At 40.9% G+C, this 20,491-nt stretch overlaps 3 protein-coding genes across 3 annotated transcripts; all 3 read left to right on the top strand.

The window, feature by feature from the left end:
- Nucleotides 1-8,593: 8,593 nt before the first annotated feature.
- LOC125890607 (three-finger toxin MALT0070C-like) lies at nt 8,594-9,484 on the top strand. Its single transcript, XM_049579317.1, has 3 exons — nt 8,594-8,754; nt 8,964-9,062; nt 9,192-9,484. Exons 1-3 carry the CDS (start codon nt 8,709-8,711, stop codon nt 9,338-9,340), a joined length of 294 nt encoding a protein of 97 aa, XP_049435274.1. The 5' UTR covers nt 8,594-8,708; the 3' UTR covers nt 9,341-9,484.
- Nucleotides 9,485-15,569: 6,085 nt separating this feature from the next.
- Nucleotides 15,570-16,696, top strand: LOC125890601 (uncharacterized). Its single transcript, XM_049579311.1, has 3 exons — nt 15,570-15,721; nt 15,995-16,093; nt 16,230-16,696. The coding sequence occupies exons 1-3, from the start codon at nt 15,673-15,675 to the stop codon at nt 16,541-16,543; spliced, it is 462 nt and encodes a 153-aa protein (XP_049435268.1). The 5' UTR covers nt 15,570-15,672; the 3' UTR covers nt 16,544-16,696.
- Nucleotides 16,697-17,963: 1,267 nt separating this feature from the next.
- Nucleotides 17,964-18,983, top strand: LOC125890602 (lymphocyte antigen 6D-like). The gene is made up of 3 exons (XM_049579312.1): nt 17,964-18,116; nt 18,391-18,489; nt 18,626-18,983. Exons 1-3 carry the CDS (start codon nt 18,068-18,070, stop codon nt 18,832-18,834), a joined length of 357 nt encoding a protein of 118 aa, XP_049435269.1. The 5' UTR covers nt 17,964-18,067; the 3' UTR covers nt 18,835-18,983.
- Nucleotides 18,984-20,491: the final 1,508 nt, after the last annotated feature.

Raw genomic sequence — 20,491 nt, forward strand, 5'->3', positions numbered from 1 at the left:
TGTCTGATATTAAGAATTTCAAGCACGCACCCAAATTAATCATTGATTGATACAACATGTTCGTGCTTGGTGGATATTAAAGGGCCAGTGTGTAATATTTGGCATGGTTTGTTGTCAATCTGAATCTGAATCTGAATATTCTACCCATTAATATGTTTATACAAGTGTATAATCGCTATAAAATAAATTTTGTTTGGTTTTCGTAGCCTTATAATTATGCTTTTATATATATATATATATATTTATATATAGCAAGGGCCTTGCTTTAGAAAGGTCGCCATCCTGCGCCGCCATGTATGTAAGGCAGCCCGAGCGGACAATCCAGCCAGCCAGAGAACGCGTTTCGCGTGTATAAATGAACCAACGAAGACAGCGGAAGGAAGGAAGAAGGAGGAGGAAACAGCAGAGTGTGTTAGTAGTTTGTCGATAGAGAGTAGTGAAAAGTTTTTTTAGTTATAAAGTTTGCAAATGGACCACACTTACCACGCAACAGGAGAGAATGAACCTGAACCGTCATCTGCGAGGAAAAGAAGATGCAACTTCACTCCTTGTGATGCACTCTGTGCGGCGCTTTTCCTCCTGATGATATATCTCCCCAACAATGGCAGCAGTAGCACCGAATCCCATTCTGTGCATTCAGCCTCTCTTCTCGCCCGCTCAGCATCAGACACATGGAGTTCCTCATCTGTGTGCTTCGGCTCAAACAGGTATGGCTCTGGGTCTGTGTCCGCTACAAGAAACTCTTCAAAATCGTGTTCAAAGTCGTCCATTGCAGCTACTATAGTCCAGAGATATTGCTAGGCTAAATAAACAGCTGAGCACTGTTTACAGGCTACGCAGTCAGTCAGTGTGCGGGCTGGAGATTGGTGGAGCAGAGACGGGAGGGGGGTCCCCACTCGGTATGGTAAACGAGTATATGTGTGTATGAAGTGTGTCTGTTATGCTAGAAGAGTCAGAGTTTGGGACGGAGTCTTTTACCCCCTGGAGTGTTACCGGAGTTTTTGGAGTGCTCAAATAAACTGGCCTTTTTCCCGAATGCTCCTCTGGTCTCCTGCTCGTGAGGGATTCATTACAATATCGTAACATGGCTTAGACTTCTAAATAAACATTAACCTCGTCGCCATATAGACCTACTCCCGAAAAACTCGTGCGCAAGGCTTTTTGTCCCTATGAGGCCACTGTCATTTACCCGATGGGAGGAGTGAGTGAGTGAGTGAGTCTTGCAATCTAGAATTTGACCACTGATGTCACTGTTTTCAACCCATTTTACACACTGGCCCTTTAAACATGTTACGATATGTTTTGTGAGCAGGTTTGAGAGTTTACCCACCATCTTTTGCAGGCTGTCAAACCAGTTCAGCCCCCTGTAGGAACCATGGTGCACTGTGGGGGGACTGTAACAGAGCCTCACCAACTGGTCCCAGTGCCATCATCCAGGATTTGTAACAGCTTTAGATAAAGGTTTCCTTAAATCAGAGGCAGGGCTCCTACACATTTATATACGATATTGCCAAGCCATCCATCCAAAAACTTGCATCTACCCATTGTAAACCACATGAAACTCGTCTTCTTGTGGAAGGTGCAGTGTTGGAGTGAAACTTGATACTTGGGGGGCTGGAGGAGGGTCATGGGGCAGCGGACTGGACATACCACTTGTCAATCAGGTAAAAGGGGCGGTATGTTTTCTGAGACGTTTGCTCTCACACAAACTGTGCTTGGCCCGGCATAAAACACAATCCAGATTGATTAAATTATTTTTGGAAATACCTAATTTTCTATTTTAGAAAACAGTATTTTAGAACAGTGGTAATAGTCTGGAAACATAAATATTTTTCCATACTTTTCCATACTTTCCATACAGAACAGGCAAATTTATCCAAAATGCAGCAGGCAGGAACAAAGGCTGTGTGTGTGGAAAAGGGCTCGTGCAGATACTGCAGACTATAATAAGGGAAATTAAAAACAAATGTGCAGGACATGAGTCACTGCAGGACAGGAGTAAGTGGCTGGATGTGGAACAAAACAATGCAAAACATTTATTCAAATAAAAATGGTGGTGATTTGAACATCTTATTGCACTGCCTCACAGTGCTGTATACTAAAATGTTTGTGTTGGGACCTTACTCACCACCTCTGCTATGGGGCATTAACACGGGATCACTCAGATGGGCAGGACAACAGGGTTTCCACAAACATCATGCTCAGCCAGTGGATTAGATCAAAGCTAAAAATAAAATGCAAACAACTAAGTGTGCAGGAGGAAAAGACTTGACTTTTCCAAGTGAAGTTTAAGTACATACCAGCTAGAAACAACAAGCCACACCAGGGAGGACAGGAGCCAAAAGAATGATCACTGCCAACAGGATCTTATGTAATCTGGTGTTGATTAGGGGAGTAGCTGAGGAGGGAGGCACACTAGGGGTTGCATTCACTAACACAACATGTTTACACTGGACTACACTGTACGAGAGGAGCACCTCAGCACAAATGGAGAGGGGAAAACTTGGGTTGACACTGCAGGAAAAGTCAGAGAATCTAGTCATAAAGATTAATCCCTTGAGGACCAAAGGAAGTATTTCACTCAGTTTAAAAATAAGTCAGCCAGGGGATGACCAAAGTTATCATGAGGGACATGACAAGTAAGTACAGTACAGTAACAGTGGTCAGGTATTTCAATGATGAGCAAACAAATGTCCCTGAATATGAAGACTGTTGGTTTAAAGGTAAAGCTCTATACAGGTGTCCCCTGTGTGAAGTTTTGTTATCTAGAAACAAGAATAGTACAAATCCTATTTCAGTCAGGAACACTTTTGTCAAAGAAAACTTTATTTCCATTTGCAGTATTATATTTGACGGTATGGCTCTGTTCTAGGGCCCCTCTGCCTTTCCTAGGCCTATGCAGAAAGCCTCTTCCAGGCGGCTATGTGGAAGGCGGAGAGAGCACACCTCTCCGCCCTTCCATGCGTCTACATGGTAAGCCTAAGGCAGAAAGAGCAGCAACAAAGACCCCCCGGGAACAGAACCAAACCAGCATCAATGACAAACAGAAATGACATTGATAAGTCAGATACAGCATGAAAAGGACGAGCTGGGGTGGAGGCGGGTTGCAAAGCATCTTGCAGAGGAAGCAGCAACAGTAGGCAGGCCAGAGCGGTTTAAATAGGGCGCCCTGAATGAGATTCCTCAATTAGTTGCATAGAAAGGAATCATGTGATCTATCAGCTGACTCCCCTCCATCAACTGATGGAGCTAGGATGCAAGCTGAGCTTGACATGTCCTGCCTGAACTAATGCTATGCTCAAATTTAGGTAATTTGACAACTTTTTAAGACCTATGATAGCTGATAGCTGATAGTTTTATTATTTAAATTGAAATATGTCTGAAGAGCCTGGTCTCACTCCGAAGTCGTCAAAATCTGGTGCTTGGGCAGTGACTTGCAGCATCAGAAACCAACAAGAAAAGGCGTCCTTTAACATCAGCATGATACGCAGCCGGTTGCCACTATAGTTTAATGGCGCCGAAGACAATGCATGTAACAGGTATTTCAATGATGAGCAAACAAATATAAAGACTGTTGGTTTGAAGGCGAGGCTCTACACAGGTGTCCTCTGTGTGAAGTTTTGTTATCCAGAAACAAAAAAAAGTACAAATTTTATTTTAGGGTATTTGATATTATTTTAAAACTTCTTATTGCTAGACATCCACAATGACACTTTTTGGTATATTGAAATAACAATAAAATTTTCTGACCTCTTGAGCTTTTGAAAGCATGACTGCCTGAGTCTTAATGAGGGGGTCCTCAGAGTTAGTGCAGGGAGGTCGGCTAATTATCATTTGGTTATTTAAGTTTTAATTTTTTTTTTTTTTTCAAAAATTAAAATGTGTCTGAAAAAACACATTAACATGAGTCCAATTTATAAGCAAAAATCAATTGCCCTATTCATGAAAAAAAAATTGCGGTACACAACACTGATGATAAGCTAAGTGTTACCCATGAATCCATGCATAGTCATGTTAATAAATGAAGAAAGACAACACGCACTCTCAATCTGAGAGACAGTGGAGCACAAAGGCTCCGGAGAAGAAGCCGAGTTAGTGACATCCAGAATGGCCGAGTTAGCAAGATGCAGTAATAGAATACGAGAGAGAGAGAGAGAGAGAGAGAGAGAGAGAGAAGGAGAGAAGGGGCCCGGTGTATTATAGGGGGGTCCTGCGGCAGACTAGGCCTAAGTCAGCCTAACTAGGGGCTGGTACAGGGCAAGCCTGAGCCAGCCCTAACTATAAGCTTTATCAAAGAGGAAAGTCTTAAGTCTAGTCTTAAATGTGGAGACGGTGTCTGCCTCCCGGACCGTAACATGAAGATGATTCCACAGGAGAGGAGCCTGATAGCTGAAGGCTCTGGCTCCTGATCTACTTTTGGGACCACGAGTAACCCTGCGTTCTCAGAGCGCAGTGTTCTGGTGGGATAATATGACACTCTCTAAGATATGATGGAGCCTGACCATTTAGAGCTTTATAAGTTAACAGTAGAATTTTAAATTCAATTCTGGATTTTACAGGGAGCCAGTGCAGAGAAGCTAAAACAGGAGAAATATGATCTCGTTTCTTAGTTCCTGTTAGTACACGTGCTGCTGCATTCTGGATTAGTTGAAGAGTTTTTAAGGACTTACTAGAGCTACCTGATAATAGAGAGTTACAGTAATCCAGCCTAGAGGTAACAAAAGTGTGGACCAATTTTTCTGCATCTTTTCGGGTCAGGATAGGCCTAATTTTCGCAATGTTACGCAGATGAAAAAATGCAGTCCGTGAGGTTTGTTTTAAATGAGAATTAAAAGACAACTCACAAGGTTCACTGACAAAACAACTGTCTTATACTAAACACGTTTTTCAAACAAATATAACATGCTAACGTTATTAGCACAAGCCTATAGCATTTTAGATTGTACAAATTAGCCTAGCAACAAAGGGAGATCTCTGCTCATATGAAGCCAGGATAAAGTATAAATGCCTGAAGGATAAATTACACAAAAGACTTGCTATGCTATTTATGTGGAGGCTTTATTGTCTCCACAATTCATTGTTTCCTATCTGTGAAATTAAAGTTAATTAAAAGCTTCATTTCCACTGAGGGGAATGGTCTCACTTACATAAACAGACAGGAGGTCTACGTCGCTGCAACAGGTTATTACATTTCAGGGGAGGTACACATCAGGCTATGGCAACACAGAGCCATGCAAGAAATATGAATGTATGAGTCTACCAATAATTATTATTTTGTACATTGCCTACTATAAAAAGGGAGGTTTATACATGGCACTTTAGGCCACCCTACATGTTATTTTAGGCCCAGTTTGAAATGCATCTCCGTTTCATGCCATATATGTGGTATGGGGTCTGTAAGGGACCGAGCTGGCAGACAAGAGGAGACTCAGGTGGTTTTCAAAAGAGGGCTTTTATTTTACCCAAAAAAAGCAAAAAAAAAAAAAAAAGGTACAAATGACAAAATATATAACTAAAGTTCTGGGCCCATAAAAGAGGTCAAATAAACAGAACTCAACTAAAGTGACCTTAACACCACCAACAGACCTTACAAAGTGGACACAATGGGGAACATAGATACTGGCTGATCAGACCATTAAGATACAAGAGGGATGACAGACAGACAAACACTACCAACTAAATAACAAAACAGAATACACAAGTTAACCAAGTGTGTGCGCTACAAATAGAAACTAATGTACTGTCAAAACTGTAAAATAAAATGAGTATGATGTATGAAACAAAATCCAATGTGTTGTCATTTATTTGTTTGTAATGTGAGATGTAATTAAGATAAGCTAAATGAGGAAAAAATTAACTACAAATGTAAAAGAAACCAAAGTGTGAGTGCCAGCTGGGATACAGACTTTAATGCAGCTGTGTGGCTGCAAGTGTGGCCATCACAGGGTCCCTGCTTCATCTCTCTTTCAGCTAAAAGGTCATTGGTCTGAAAAATGTTGAAGACTCCTGCTTACTGGCAGGCCGGCTGTTAGGAAATACAAGCAGAGGGACAGCATTTTCAAAAGCAGGCCCCTCATCTTGAGGCTACTTTAATCATACATTGATCAAATTGTGTGCAGAACTACACCGCGTTCCAAATTATTATGCAAATTGTATTTAAGTGTCATAAAGATTAATTTTTTTGTTTTTCAATTAAACTCATGGATGGTATTGTGTCTCAGGGCTCTTTGGATCACTGAAATCAATCTCAGACACCTGTGATAATTAGTTGGCCAGGTGAGCCCAATTAAAGGAAAAACTACTGAAGAAGGATGTTCCACATTATTAAGCAGACCACCATTTTCAAGCAATATGGGAAAGAAAAAGGATCTCTTTGCTGCTGAAAAGTGTGAAATAGTTGAATGCCTTGGACGAGGTATGAAAACCTTAGATATTTCACGAAAACTTAAGCGTGATCATCGTACTGTTAAGAGATTTGTGGCTGATTCAGAGCACACACAGGTTCGTGCAGATAAAGGCACAATGAGGAAGGTTTCTGCCAGACAAATACATCGGATTAAGAGAGCAGCTGCTAAAATGCCATTACAAAGCAGCAAACAGGTATTTGAAGCTGCTGGTGCCTCTGGAGTCCCGCGAACATCAAGGTGTAGGATCCTCCAGAGGCTTGCAGTTATGCATAAACCTTCTATTCGGCCACCCCTAACCAATGCTCACAAGCAGAAACGGCTGCAGTGGGCCCAGAAATACATGAAGACTAATTTTCAAACAGTCTTGTTCACTGATGAGTGCCGTGCAACCCTGGATGGTCCAGATGGATGGATTAGTGGATGGTTGGTGGATGGCCACCATGTCCCAACAAGGCTGCGACGTCAGCAAGGAGGTGGCGGAGTCATGTTTTGGGCCAGAATCATGGGGAGAGAGCTGGTCGGCCCCTTTAGGGTCCCTGAAGGTGTGAAAATGACCTCTGCAAAATATGAGTTTCTGACTGACCACTTTCTTCCATGGTACAAAAAGAACCGTGCTTTCCGAAACAAAATCATCTTCATGCACGACAATGCACCATCTCATGCTGCAAGGAATACCTCTGCATCATTGGCTGCTATGGGCATAAAAGGAGAGAAACTCATGGTGTGGCCCCCATCCTCCCCTGACCTCAACCCTATTGAGAACCTTTGGAGCATCCTCAAGCACAAGATCTTTGAGGGTGGGAGGCAGTTCACATCCAAACAGCAGCTCTGGGAGGCTATTCTGACATCCTGCAAAGAAATTCAAGCAGAAACTCTCCAAAAACTCACAAGTTCAATGGATGCAAGAATTGTGAAGCTGCTATCAAATAAGGGGTCCTGTGTTAAAATGTAACTTGACCTATTAAGATGTTTTTGATTGAAATAGCTTTTGATTTCAGTAAATATGACCTCCTAATGCTGCATATTCAACAAATGACTATTTTCAGTTCTTTACAACCTAGAAAATGTCTTGAAACTCTGTTGTGCATAATAATTTGGAACAGTGCATTTTAAGTTTTTTATTTTTTAAAAAAATACTGTTTTCATTGGGAGGTTTGTTCAATAACATTTGAATTAAACTTTAACAGCTGATGACTTGAAAATTATGCTGACTGTCATTTGCATCAACTATTTAGGAAAATCAGAGAAAAATATAATTTGCATAATAATTTGGAACGCAGTGTACAAGAACCTACGGTAGCACTACTGGGTATTATTCCTGAAAGTCTGAATGTGAGGGATAAGCCTTTAAGTGTATAACCATCAGATGGCTGAAAGCCCACTTACAATCCATGGATCCAGGAAGTCTCTATCAGAACAAATTACTCTTTAGACAGAGAGCCAGAGAGTCATGCCTTAAGTGGTACAATGAGGTTTATCATCCAGTCAGGCTCTGCCAGACTTTTGCTTTTATATTTCCCCTATGCACATATCACATACATACATGTCAGTCTGTAGTATAAATTTTGCACCTGTACTTTAATGACTATAATGTGGAGTGGACAATTATTACTTTTATTTTTCATTTCTTCAAAAAAAAAAGTTCACCCTTTTCTATTTAGATTTTGCTTTTTCTAACTAATGGGTTAATATGTTGGAGTGGATATTTGTTTGTGTTGTCGTCTTTTTATGTTTATGTTTAGATAATTTCTGAATATAATCTATACAAATGTCACATACAGCTGGAAAAAAAGGAAAATGTATACACTGTATGGTTGTTGATGAAAACTAAATAAACATTAAGTAAAACTCCAAGATGCAGACATATTTAAAAACACCATTTTGAACAATGGAAATGTTACTTTTTCCTTCGCCAAAACTTAGCGCAACTTTGGTGGGAATAGTTTAGCCCCCTTTCTGACAAGAGAGCTTAACTTGTAATGCCTTAGGTCCATAGACTCTTTCATGGGCCCCTCCTTGGCCTTCATGGGCCAGGTTCATTTCTACCCTTTGACCCCCCCTCCCCTCCCCAGTGTTCAACACCAGTATTTCAGCTTTGTGTGTATACATGGTCTGCATGCCTGTTTATAACGTGATAACGTGATCACGTTGGGAGTAGGCTCTGTGAAGAAATACAGTTGAGGGTCACTAGAGGACACAGGGCTCGGACTATAAAAGGAGGAGCTTCAAAAGAGATCTCGTCTTCTCCCCACTTCTCTTCTCACACGGCTGATTTCAAGTCTGGTATTATTTACACTCACGATGCAGCTCTTTGGACCTCTGATCCTCCTTGTGACTCTGTCTGCAGGTAAAACAGCTTGTGACTTATGTACTTTGGCTTATAATATAATTGCGTTAAAATTTCGGTTTTCCGTTTTGTTGTTTTTCTTTAAAAAAAAAAAAGACGCTGCGTTTTCTTTCACGCTCCTCTTCACATTCTCTCTGTGAAAATGTATAAAACAATGAGTGTTTGGAAGTATCTTTAACCATATGTGACACTGTTCTGTTTTTGTATAGCCTTTGGGTTGAGATGCCACACATGTTCAGGCAAATCCTGCACCAGCCCAATGACTTGTCCTCAAGGCATTGACCGTTGTGCCACCACTGAATCGAACGGTAAATTGTTCTTCCACAGCTATTAAGTATTTCGATTGACTGTCTATATGAGCTGATATATTGCTGTGTGACATGCCTGGTGGCTTTTATTGTGGTTGAAACTGAGTTTTCTTCTTTCCTGTGATTTAGGTGCTGTCGCTAAGAGCTGCATGCTCAGTGCTCTCTGCGTTAGTCCCATAAAGTGCTGTGAGACGGACTTGTGTAACAGCGCCACACCCACTGGATCCAGTGTCCTACTCCTGCTGGTATCCTCAGGCATCATCACACTCTTTCTCTGAGGCTCAGGAGCAGCTCCAGCTGAAGAATATTTGTCTTCTGTCTTACCCAGTTTGTAACTTGTTAAGAGTAGACACATTTTCAATATGTAAAAGCTGCAAATAACTGCAGACAAAAGCTGGTCCAATAAAAACATAATACAGTTACCTTTTGACTTTTTAATTCTTTAAGTTCTGCAGAAACCCCAGAAATATCAGTGTCAAAACAGGAAGTAAGATATGAAAAACCATGAACAAATCAATGTATATGTTTAGTTGATGATCTGAGGATTAATGAAGCAGATCAGCAGACTTTAACATTTTGCACTTCCTGCTTTGATGCCAGTGGTCACTTATCTCACCACTTCAGACATGATAAAAAGTAGAAATATTTCCTGTCACATATCAAATACGAATTTGTCAAATAACTTGTTTTTTATGCACATGGACCTGCTAAAATAAAAATGTAAATGTTATCTTTTTGGAGGCAGTATCAGGCAAAACTTTATTTTTCTGAAGTGGAATGAAGATGAGGAAATCCAGCAATGTGGCAAATATAGCACACTGAAAACGAAACAGTCTTCACAGAATAATCTGAGGACAGTACAGATAACAACAGGCTGGTGGTTTACAAGTGAAACGTACATATTGGTTAAATGGTTTAGTTTGCACACAGGAGCTTCAACAACGATGCATTCACTAAGAAATCGGTGTAAAATGGGGGATATTGTTACGGTCATGTGAAAACTGAATTTAGTTTTGGTTATGGGGACTTGAGACTTGCTTGACTAACACTGACGCAAGACTCGATTTTGACTTGCTTTTCATGACTTGAGATTTTGACTTGAGACAGATCACTTGAAATGCCTTGGATTTTTTTATTTAATATTTGTATTTTTTTAGATATTGAAAAGTATTTTTTTTGTTTTGTTTTGTTTTTTAATATGATGACGCACATGCCGCAGCGGGACGAGGACCCGCCGGCTGGTGTTCGTGCCCACTCTGCCTGCCACTCCCTACTGCCCACAGCTCGCTTCAGAGGAGTGGCAGAATGCGCAGCAGTATCATGAGCTCCTCCGTGTCGTTTCCTGTGGTTTAATTCACTTCTTTCTGCGTGATGCATGGGAGTTAGGTTTTCTATTACTCATTCAGTAACGGGCTGTTACGCACACACAGTCGCCGCTGTTATAGCCGTACATGCGCCGCTGGCTTTGTATGCTCAGGCTTTCTTATTTGTCCTCTTAGTACTGCCACAGTGCGTAACGACTGTTCTTCCCTGCTGTCCAAATATTAGTTCACAATCTGAGTGTGTGTATGTGCGCATCCACGCACCATGAAGTAGTTTCTTCGGTGACTTTTTTGGCCTCCGGTTCCTGACAGCAGCAGGTATGTTATGTGAGTGGAGTCTTTCACCCTGACCAGAGGGTTCGGAGCTGGAGTGGAAGTATTTAAACCCTTTACTAAAGGGTTTAAATACTAATAACACCCCATGAAAATACTCTGTTGCAAGTCAAATTCCTGCATTTGAAACATTACTTATCTATTGCTTATATGTAGTATAATCAGGAACATAAAAGTAAAAGTACTGTAAAAATGCCCCTGTGACTGTTGTAGTCTACTACTATATACACTGCTCATAAATATGAAGGGAACTCTTAAAGCACACATCAGATCTTGATGAACGAATTAGTCAAGTTGAAAGTTGTTACTGATGTACACTGCATAACTTGGTGAGAACAAAAAGACGGTCAGTGGAGACCAAAATTATCAACCCACTGAGGGCCGGATTCAAAATCACACTGAAAATCAAAGTAAAATCGCAGGCCGACCCAGCCTGTGTGAATTTAATCACATCAACTCATAATGTGACTCAGTAGTGTGTACTGCCCCCACGTGCCTGTATGCACTCCCTACAACGTCTGGGCATGCCCCTGATGAGTTGGCAGATGATGTCCTGGGGGATCTCCTCCCAGACCTGGATTAGGGCATCAGTGAGCTCCTGGACAGTCTGTGGTGGTACTTGGCAGCGTCAGGTGCACCGATACATTACGTCCCATAGATCAGGATTTAGGTCAGTAGCGTTGGCTATGACATGGAGGTCTGTGCGACCCTCCAAGGATATGCTTACCTAGACCATCACTGACCCACCACCAAACTGCTCATGCTGGATGATGTTAAGGCAGCATAGCGTTCACCACAGTGACCACTCTTTCACGCCTGTCACGTGTGCTCAGTGTGAACCTGCTCTCATCTGTGAAGAGAACAGGGCACCAATGGTGGACCTGCCAATTCTGGTGTTCTCTGGTGAATGCTAATCGAGCTGCACAGTGCTAGGCTGTGACCACAGGTCCTACTAGAGGATGTCGGGCCCTCATGCCACCCTCATGGAGTCTGTTTGTGACAGTTTGGTCTGAAACATGCACAGCAGTAGCCTGCTGGAGGTCATTTTGTAGGGCTCTGGCAGTGCTCCTCCTGTTCGTCCTCACACAAAGGAGCAGATACCGGTCCTGCTGCTGGGTTGATGCTCTTCTACGGCCCTGTCCAGCTCTTCTCATGTAACAGCCTGTCTCCTGGTGTCTCCTCCATGCTCTTGAGACTGTGCTGGGAGACACTGCAAACCTTCTTGAGTCCACATGTATGGATGTACCATCCTGGAGGAGCTGGACTACCTGTGCAACCTGATTGGGCTGCAGTTACAGCCTCATGCTACCAGTAGTGACAAGGACACTAGCAGAACACAGAACTAGAGAGGAATCAGTCAGAAAGGATAAGGAGAGAGCAAATGTCTGTGGCCACCACATGTAAAACCACTCCCTTTTTGGGGGTTGTCTTGCTTATGTGCTTCCTATGTTTCGAGTGCAAAACCTAAATCTGTAAAGTAACTAGTAACCGAAGCTGTCAGATAAATGTAGTGTAGCAGAGGCAGACTGTAACATCAGATGAAAAGACAAGATTTGTACTTACAGTACCTAAATGAATGTATTTAGTTATATTCCAACACTGGGTGCAGTTTATGTTATATTACCTGTATGAGTTTGTGAGTATGACTTGACTTGCTTCATTTTCACCACAGTGACTTGGGACTTGCTTGAGACTTGAAGGTTATGACTTGCATATGTGTGAGTTACTCCCACCTCTTAGGTCATGTGAAAACTTCTAAATTTAGTTTTGGTGATGTTCATGTTTTCAACTCATTTTGTTCAGGGTAATTAAACATGGATGTTGAGTTTTTCCTCACAAGAACAATCCTTTACTGTACGTACACAGAAAGTGCAAGAAAATGTGTTTTCTTTGGCAGTTTACCTTCATAATCTTATTTATCTGATCGTTTTCAGTTCGTTCATGTTAATGATGAATCCTCTCTACGTAGGGGAGACCGGGGATGATTGTAACACTTTTTGTTTGAGCAAGTGTAACTCAGTGGGTTTTTTTGTTAGAGTTCTTAAATTTTGATACGTGGTACCCATGTTTGTCTGCTATAAATAACACACACTTTGACCTCTACTACACCATCACAGATTATGGAAATTAATGTCAAATACAAAGAGGTATATTGTTACAACATACCCCAGTACCGGGGTGAGTTGTAACACTAGCTGGGGATGGATGTAACAATTCAATTATTGTGCTTAAAAAAAGATTCACAATAGGCTAAATGTATTCAAGCACTTCAATGAATAATAAAGAAGGAACAATAAACTTGTAAGAATACAATAATTATAATATTAAAATAAATAGAAATGTATAACAAATACAAAAAAGGTTGACGTTTGAACAGCATTTGAACAGCTGAACAATAAACACTTTCGAAGAGTAACTATTATCTGAGCAAACTAAGGCATAATACCTATAGCCTATTTTTAATCTGATTGGCCGTTGTGGCAAATGTAGATGTCCTTGCCTGGGGTGCAGGCTTCATGGGCCCAAAATCCACACTTTTTAAGAACTGTTACAACCCTCCCCATGCCTAGCAGCCATCAAAGAGCTAACAGTTTTTAGCATTTAGCTTCAAAGCTAGCACTAATGAAACGCATCAAATTAAACTAGAAAAACTACTACCTGAACCTATGTAAGTGAAACAATTGTAATTGATATTTGGACTCAGAGACATGCGGCTTCACCAGTGAGCTCCAATTGTAAATGGGCATGGACTATGTTGATGATGTCACCACAGCTCATTTCTAATTGGCCAAACTGAGAGTGTTACAACTATCCCTTTGTTACAACCATCCCCGGTCTCCCCCACTAAAGTTTGTTTTGGAGTTCCACAAGGTTCTGTGCTCGGACCAATCCTATTCACTCTATATATGCTTCCCTTAGGTAACATCATTAGAGATCACTCTGTAAATTTCCATTGTTATGCGAATGATACACAATTGTATTTATTCATAAAGCCAGAAGAAACTGATCAATTAACTGAACTTCAAAAATGCCTTAAAGATATAAAAACCTGGATGAGCACCAATTTCCTTATGTTCCTGAGGTTTCTACAATTTTTTTCCCCCATTAAAGGGTTTTTTTTTGGGGGGGGGGGGGGGTCTTTATCCGCTGCAAGGGTTCCAAGGACAGGGGGATGTCTTATGCTGTAAAGCCCTCTGAGGCAAACTGTGATTTGTGATATTGGGCTTTATAAATAAAATTGATTGATTGATTGATGATCCAGAAATTATGTATTCATTGTCATTTAAAAGACCATTAACATGATGATCAGGAATTCAACTAACAAACTCTTGTCTTTAGTATTTTAAACTCTGTTGTGTCACAGTAGAAACACCCAGATGGATTCCACTAAAAATCTCCTAAAATAAAATAATACCATTATTGGCCCTTTACCTACATGTCAGCCACAAAAACATATGTGAGCGATGTAATTACAAATCCCGCATTATTTATTTAGTGGAATGCTCCTGTCAAATTTACCAGTCAAAGCCACTGTGTGTAGGATTTGAACATTTATGGCGTTGGCACCATCTGGTGGTGGTATCGAGAATGCAAGAAAGCAACTTGAAGAAATACAAATCCCATCAGTATCATTTGAAAGATATTCTGACACTTATTTGGAAAAAAAAAAACACTCAGGTGTCTTTCTGGTAGTGAGAGAAGTAACTAAGTACATTCCCCCAAGGTTCTGTGCTTTAATACTATTTTGCAGTAGTTTTACTATTTTAAAATTTGAGGCAACTTAACACTTCTACTACACTGCATTTCAGGTGGAAATACACCGATCAGCCAAAACATTAAAACCACTGACAGGTGACGTGAACAACATTGATCATCTTGTTACAATGCAATGCTCTGTTGGGAAACTTTGGGTTCTGACATTCATGTGGTTGCCACCGGACACGCTCCACCCACCTAAACACCAGTGCAGACCAGGTACCCCTCCTTATGGCAGCGGCACTCCCCAGTAGCATTGGCCCCCCCAGCAGGACAATGCACCATGCCACACTACAAAAACTGCTCAGGAGTGGCCCGAGGAACATGACAGAGACCTCAAGGCATTGACCAGATCCCAGTCTGATCGAACATCTGTGGGACATGCTGTTACCTCACCTCACAACCCACACAACCCACACAACCCAAAAGATCTGAAGCCAACATCCTGGTGCCAGGCACTTTAGAATACCCCCCGGAGGTCCTGTGTTCATGCCTTAACAGGTCAGAGCCAAGTCTGGTCCAAGAAGGATGATCAGATTGGGATCAGGGGTATTTGGAGGCCAGGTCAACACCTTGAGCTCTTTGTAAAATTCCTCGGGTCATTTGTGAGCAGTTTTTGTGGTGTGGCATGGTGCATTGTCCTGCTGGGGGGTCACTGCCATCAACAAGTGCCATTGCCATAAGGGGGGTTTACTTGGTCTGCAACAGTGTTCCAGTGGGCGGAGCGCATCAGGTAGCATTTACATGAATGTCAGGACCCAAGGTTTCCCAGTGGAATATTGCACTGTAACAAGATGACCAATGTTGTTCACTTCACCCGCCAGTGGCTTCAATGTTTTGGCTGATCAGTGTATACTACTACTGCTACTACTGTTACTACTACTGCTGTAGAAATGAATGAAATACTTTAAAATGACCAATCACAACATTTACGCTCTGATGTTTCACCCAAAACAAATGTAATCTGTTACTGGAGATGATTTTGATGTCACTTTCCAGTCTTGTATTTATTCATACAACTGCACATGGCTGTTTCATGGAGATAATGTGCACACTTTGGGAGGAGGCTTTGTGAAGAAATGTAACTGTCAGGTTTTGAAAGAGGACTGAGGGGTCGGACTACAAAAGCAACAGTTCACATCTTCTCTCCAGTTCTCCTCTTACACGGCTGATTAAAAGTCTGATTTTCTCCCCCGTTCATGATGCAGTGGTTTGGAGCTCTGATCCTCTTTGTGACTCTGTCTGCAGGTAAGGATTATGATTAATGTGTATTGGCTTGTAATATAATAATGACATTATGTTTTTTTTAAACAGTTGTCAAAATTTAAAGCACCATTTGCATAGTATTTGATTTTCAAAATACCCATACTGTTTAGAGAAACTTAAGATTCATATTTGTTAACTTGTTTGCATTTTCTTTCAAGTTTCTCTTCACCTTCTCTTTGTGAAAATGTATAAAACAATGAGCGTTAGATTTGAAGTATCTTAAACCCATTGTGACACTATTCTGTTTTTGTATAGCGTTTGGATTGAGATGCCACTCATGTTCAGGCAAATCCTGCACTGGCCCAATAGATTGTCCTCCCAACTTCGACCGTTGTGCCACCGCTGAAGTGAATGGTGAGTTGTTCTTCCGCAGTTAATATTAAGTATTTCAGAGTGACTGTCTATCTATATGAGCGGATATATTGCTGTACTAAATGACTGGTTGCTTTTATTGTTGTTGAAACTGAGTTTTTTCCATCATGTATTTCAGGTGAAGTTGTCAAGAGCTGCATATTCAAAAATATTTGTGTTAGTCCCATTAAGTGCTGTGAGGGGGACCTGTGTAATGGCAGCCCAGCTGGTCCCACCCCCAAACCCCCTGCTCCCACCTCCACACCCCCTGGTCCCACCTCCAAAGCCCCTGTTACCACCCCCAAAGCCCCTGGCCCCACCCCCAACCCCCCTGGTCCAACCCCCAAACCCCCTGGTCCCACCTCCAAACCCACTGGTTCCAGCAACATATCCACTGGTTCCAGTGTCCTCCTTTTACTGGCATCCTCAGGCATCATCACACTCTTTCTCTGAGGCTCTGGAGCAGCTACAGCTGAAGAATAATTGTCTTCTGTCTTACCCAATGTGTAACTCTGGAAAAATAAAGACATTTTCAATATGTAAAATCTGTAAATGACTGTAGATCAGTGTTTGTTCAATAAAAACACAATATGATCGACCACTGAATTTTTCAATTCTTTAAGTTCTGCAGAAACCCTAATAAGAAACATGAGTGACAAAACAGGACATAAAATGTAAACAGTCATAAGCAAATAAAGAAATGACATGTTTAGTTGTTGATCTGAGGAATAATAAAGCAGATCAGTAGACTTTAAGATTTTGCACCTCCTGCTTTGATGCCAGTGGTTACCTTTTACATTTATCACCACAAAGTGCAGATGTGCAACAAATTCAAAGATAAACTAAGTGTCTCATCACTTTAGACACAAATACAGTGTAGAGAATATTTGGTGTCTGATAACAAGCTGGAACAGTCTGTCGAATAACTTGTTTTTCATGTTCTTGGACCTGCCAAAATATTATTTGTCTTTTGTTAAAGATATTACACTTTCTGCTGCTACTACTACTTCTTCTTCTACCACTATTACCATGGGTGCAGATCTGATAACAAGTTTGGGGGGGGGGGGGGGCACACAATCAGTTGCGATTTTTTATTTTATTGCACGCATGCAAATCATGGCTAGGGATAAGTTACTTCACTTGAGGCAACAAACAGAATCTGATTAAGTTTTTAAATCTTTTATGGGCACACTTTCCTTTTCTTGAGGAAGTTTAAATCAAAATTACTCACAGAGAGGCATTTGTTTACTGACTATTGTGAGAGCGCCAGCCGATGGCCACGTTCTAGTGGCTGAGAGAAAGTGGAGGGAGAGATCAGTTTTTTTTTTGTTTGTTTTTTTTAATGAAGTTACCCACCCACAGTTGCATTGCAGCAGAGCAGGGAGGGGAGGGAGGCCTAGTAGGCTAGAGAGGGAATGTGGAGTTGGAAAATATATTTGTTCAATTTCAATCATTTTGGCTATTTAGAATTTGGGGGGAAAATTTATGTTTTTCAGAAATTGGGGTGGGGGGGTCATGTCCACCCCGTCCCCCCCGGGATCCGCACCCATAACTATTACTACTACTACAACTACTGTTACTACTACTACTACTTCTTCTTATACTAAAACTACTCCTACTTCTTTGACCACTATTACTAATGCTACTACTGTTACTACTACTGCTGTAGAGATCAATGAAATACTTTGAAATGAACAATCACAACATTTACGCTCTGATGTTTCACCCAAAACAAATGTAATCTGTTACTGGAGATGATTTTGATGTCACTTTCCAGTCTTGTATTTATTCATACAACTGCACATGGCTGTTTCATGGAGATAATGTGCACACTTTGGGAGGAGACTTTGTGAAGAAATGTAACTGTCAGGTTTTGAAAGAGGACTGAGGGGTCGGACTATAAAAGGAACAGTTCACATCTTCTCTCCAGTTCTCCTCTCACACGGCTGATTAAAAGTCTGATTTTCTCCCCCGTTCATGATGCAGTGGTTTGGAGCTCTGATCCTCTTTGTGACTCTGTCTGCAGGTAACAATTATGATTCACGTGTATTGGCTTGTAATATAATAATGACATTATGATTTTTTTTAAACAGTTGTCAAAATTTAAAGCACCATTTGCATAGTATTTGATTTTCAAAATACCCATACTGTTTAGAGAAACTTAAGATTCATATTTGTTAACTTGTTTGCATTTTCTTTCAAGTTTCTCTTCACCTTCTCTTTGTGAAAATGTATAAAACAATGAGCGTTAGATTTGAAGTATCTTAAACCCATTGTGACACTATTCTGTTTTTGTATAGCATTTGGATTGAGATGCCACTCATGTTCAGGCAAATCCTGCACTGGCCCAATAGATTGTCCTCCCAACTTCGACCGTTGTGCCACCGCTGAAGTGAATGGTGAGTTGTTCTTCCGCAGTTAATATTAAGTATTTCAGAGTGACTGTCTATCTATATGAGCGGATATATTGCTGTACTAAATGACTGGTTGCTTTTATTGTTGTTGAAACTGAGTTTTTTCCATCATGTATTGCAGGTCAAGTTGTCAAGAGCTGCATGACCAAAAGTAATTGTGTTAATCCCATTAAGTGCTGTGAGGGGGACCTGTGTAATGGCAGCCCAGCTGGTCCAACCCCCAAACCCCCTGGTCCCACCTCCAAACCCACTGGTTCCAGCAACATACCCACTGGTTCCAGTGTCCTCCTTTTACTGGCATCCTCAGGCATCATCACACTCTTTCTCTGAGGCTCTGGAGCAGCTACAGCTGAAGAATATTTGTCTTCTGTCTTACCCACTGTGTAACTCTGGAAGAATAAACAAAATTTCAAAATGTAAAATCTGTAAATGACTGCAGATCATTGTTTGTTCAATAAAAACACAATGTGGTTGACCAATGAATTTTTTAATTCTTTAAGTTCTGTGGAAACCCAGTTAGAAACATGAGTGAAGATTGATGGAGCAGATCAGCAGACACAAATACAGTGTAGAAAATATTTGGTGTCTGATATTGAGCTGGAACAGTCTGTCGAATAACTTGTTTTTTATGTACTTGGACCTGCCAAAATATATTTTATCTTTTTTAAAGACAGCACACCCCTCTTCAGAGGTGGAATAAAGATGAGGAAATCCAGCAATGTGGCAAAAATAGCACACTGATAACTAAACAGTCTTCACACGTTAAAACTCTGAGGACAGTCTACAGATAACACAACAGGCTGGTGGTTTACAAGTGAAAAGTACGTAGTGGTTAAATCTTTTAGTTTAGTTTGCACACAGGAGCTTAAACAAAGATGAATTCATTAAAAAAACTGTAAAATAAAGAATATCGTTATGGTCATGTTCATGTTTTCAGCTCATTCTGTTCAAGGTACTGTATGAACACAAAAGTGCAAGAAAATGTGTGTTTCTTTGTCAGTGTACCTTCATAATCCAGGAATTATCTATTCACTGCAATACAAAGACCGTTAACATTGGCAATCATTCAATTAGGAAACACTTCCCTTCAGCTTTTCAAACTCTGTTGTGTCACAATGGAAACACCCAGACAAAATCCCTTAAACTTTATTTGACCTTTTTCACGCAGAAGTGAATCTAGTTTACCTGCATGTCTGCCACAAAAGCATATAAATGATATTTTTAAATAACACTTGTATTTTTAGAAACGTTCTGTGTTTTTTTACCAGTCAAAGCCAGTGTGTAAGATTTGTTGGTGCCATCTGGTGGTAGCATCAAGGAAGGCTCCAGTTTACAGCAATTGTTTAAATTTTCAACCAACAAAAACCATAAAAAAAAATATTGTGAAATATAGTCTTATCCTATAATAATCTTACATAATGTGACTGAACATTTCAAAAATTAGTGCTGGCTCTAGCTTATTTAGCATAATTATTTTCAGGCAGAGCCTTTATATGACTTAATTGGTGGTGTGCTTTACTTTCATGCCAGAAATCAACATGAGAGCAGACAAACGTATTCAGACGGCAGAACCTCACATACTTTGCAGTGTCAGTGCTTAAAAATGTTAAGGTGCAATGCAGAGGTGAGTGTTTAATCCATAGAAACAGAATGAGACAATTGAAATTCTTTTTAAAAGAAACGTAGAGAGATGGTCAGAGTGGTGCCCATTTTAATGTGTACCATTGCCACTGAGTAGTGCAGGAATGAGTCCTAAAACCTGGAACTCGGTTAGCATTTCTGCTCTTCTGTTTCCCTCGACTTGAAGTCAAAGGGGTCTTTGGTTACATAAAATAAGGCCTGTTATTAACACCCTGAGGCCCCCCCTTTAAGGTCATGTCTGTCAGCCAAGACACAGCACGATTTTAAGACTCCACAATTGCGTAGTCTGACATAGTGACTGCCGGAACGGACAAAAATGCCGTGTGGTGTGAGCCAGGCATAAGTC

This window comes from Epinephelus fuscoguttatus, linkage group LG6 (genome assembly GCF_011397635.1).
Source record: "Epinephelus fuscoguttatus linkage group LG6, E.fuscoguttatus.final_Chr_v1".
Classification (NCBI taxonomy): domain Eukaryota; kingdom Metazoa; phylum Chordata; class Actinopteri; order Perciformes; family Serranidae; genus Epinephelus; species Epinephelus fuscoguttatus.

Excerpts from the sequence above, each read along its gene's own strand:
- LOC125890607 (XM_049579317.1), top strand. The coding sequence starts at position 8,709 with ATGCAGCTCTTTGGACCTCTGATCCTCCTTGTGACTCTGTCTGCAG. Across the intron at positions 8,755-8,963 it reads CCTTGTGACTCTGTCTGCAG|CCTTTGGGTTGAGATGCCAC; the intron begins GTAAAACAGCTT and ends GTTTTTGTATAG. Across the intron at positions 9,063-9,191 it reads TGCCACCACTGAATCGAACG|GTGCTGTCGCTAAGAGCTGC; the intron begins GTAAATTGTTCT and ends CCTGTGATTTAG.
- LOC125890601 (XM_049579311.1), top strand. The coding sequence starts at position 15,673 with ATGATGCAGTGGTTTGGAGCTCTGATCCTCTTTGTGACTCTGTCTGCA. Across the intron at positions 15,722-15,994 it reads CTTTGTGACTCTGTCTGCAG|CGTTTGGATTGAGATGCCAC; the intron begins GTAAGGATTATG and ends GTTTTTGTATAG. Across the intron at positions 16,094-16,229 it reads TGCCACCGCTGAAGTGAATG|GTGAAGTTGTCAAGAGCTGC; the intron begins GTGAGTTGTTCT and ends CATGTATTTCAG.
- LOC125890602 (XM_049579312.1), top strand. The coding sequence starts at position 18,068 with ATGATGCAGTGGTTTGGAGCTCTGATCCTCTTTGTGACTCTGTCTGCA. Across the intron at positions 18,117-18,390 it reads CTTTGTGACTCTGTCTGCAG|CATTTGGATTGAGATGCCAC; the intron begins GTAACAATTATG and ends GTTTTTGTATAG. Across the intron at positions 18,490-18,625 it reads TGCCACCGCTGAAGTGAATG|GTCAAGTTGTCAAGAGCTGC; the intron begins GTGAGTTGTTCT and ends CATGTATTGCAG.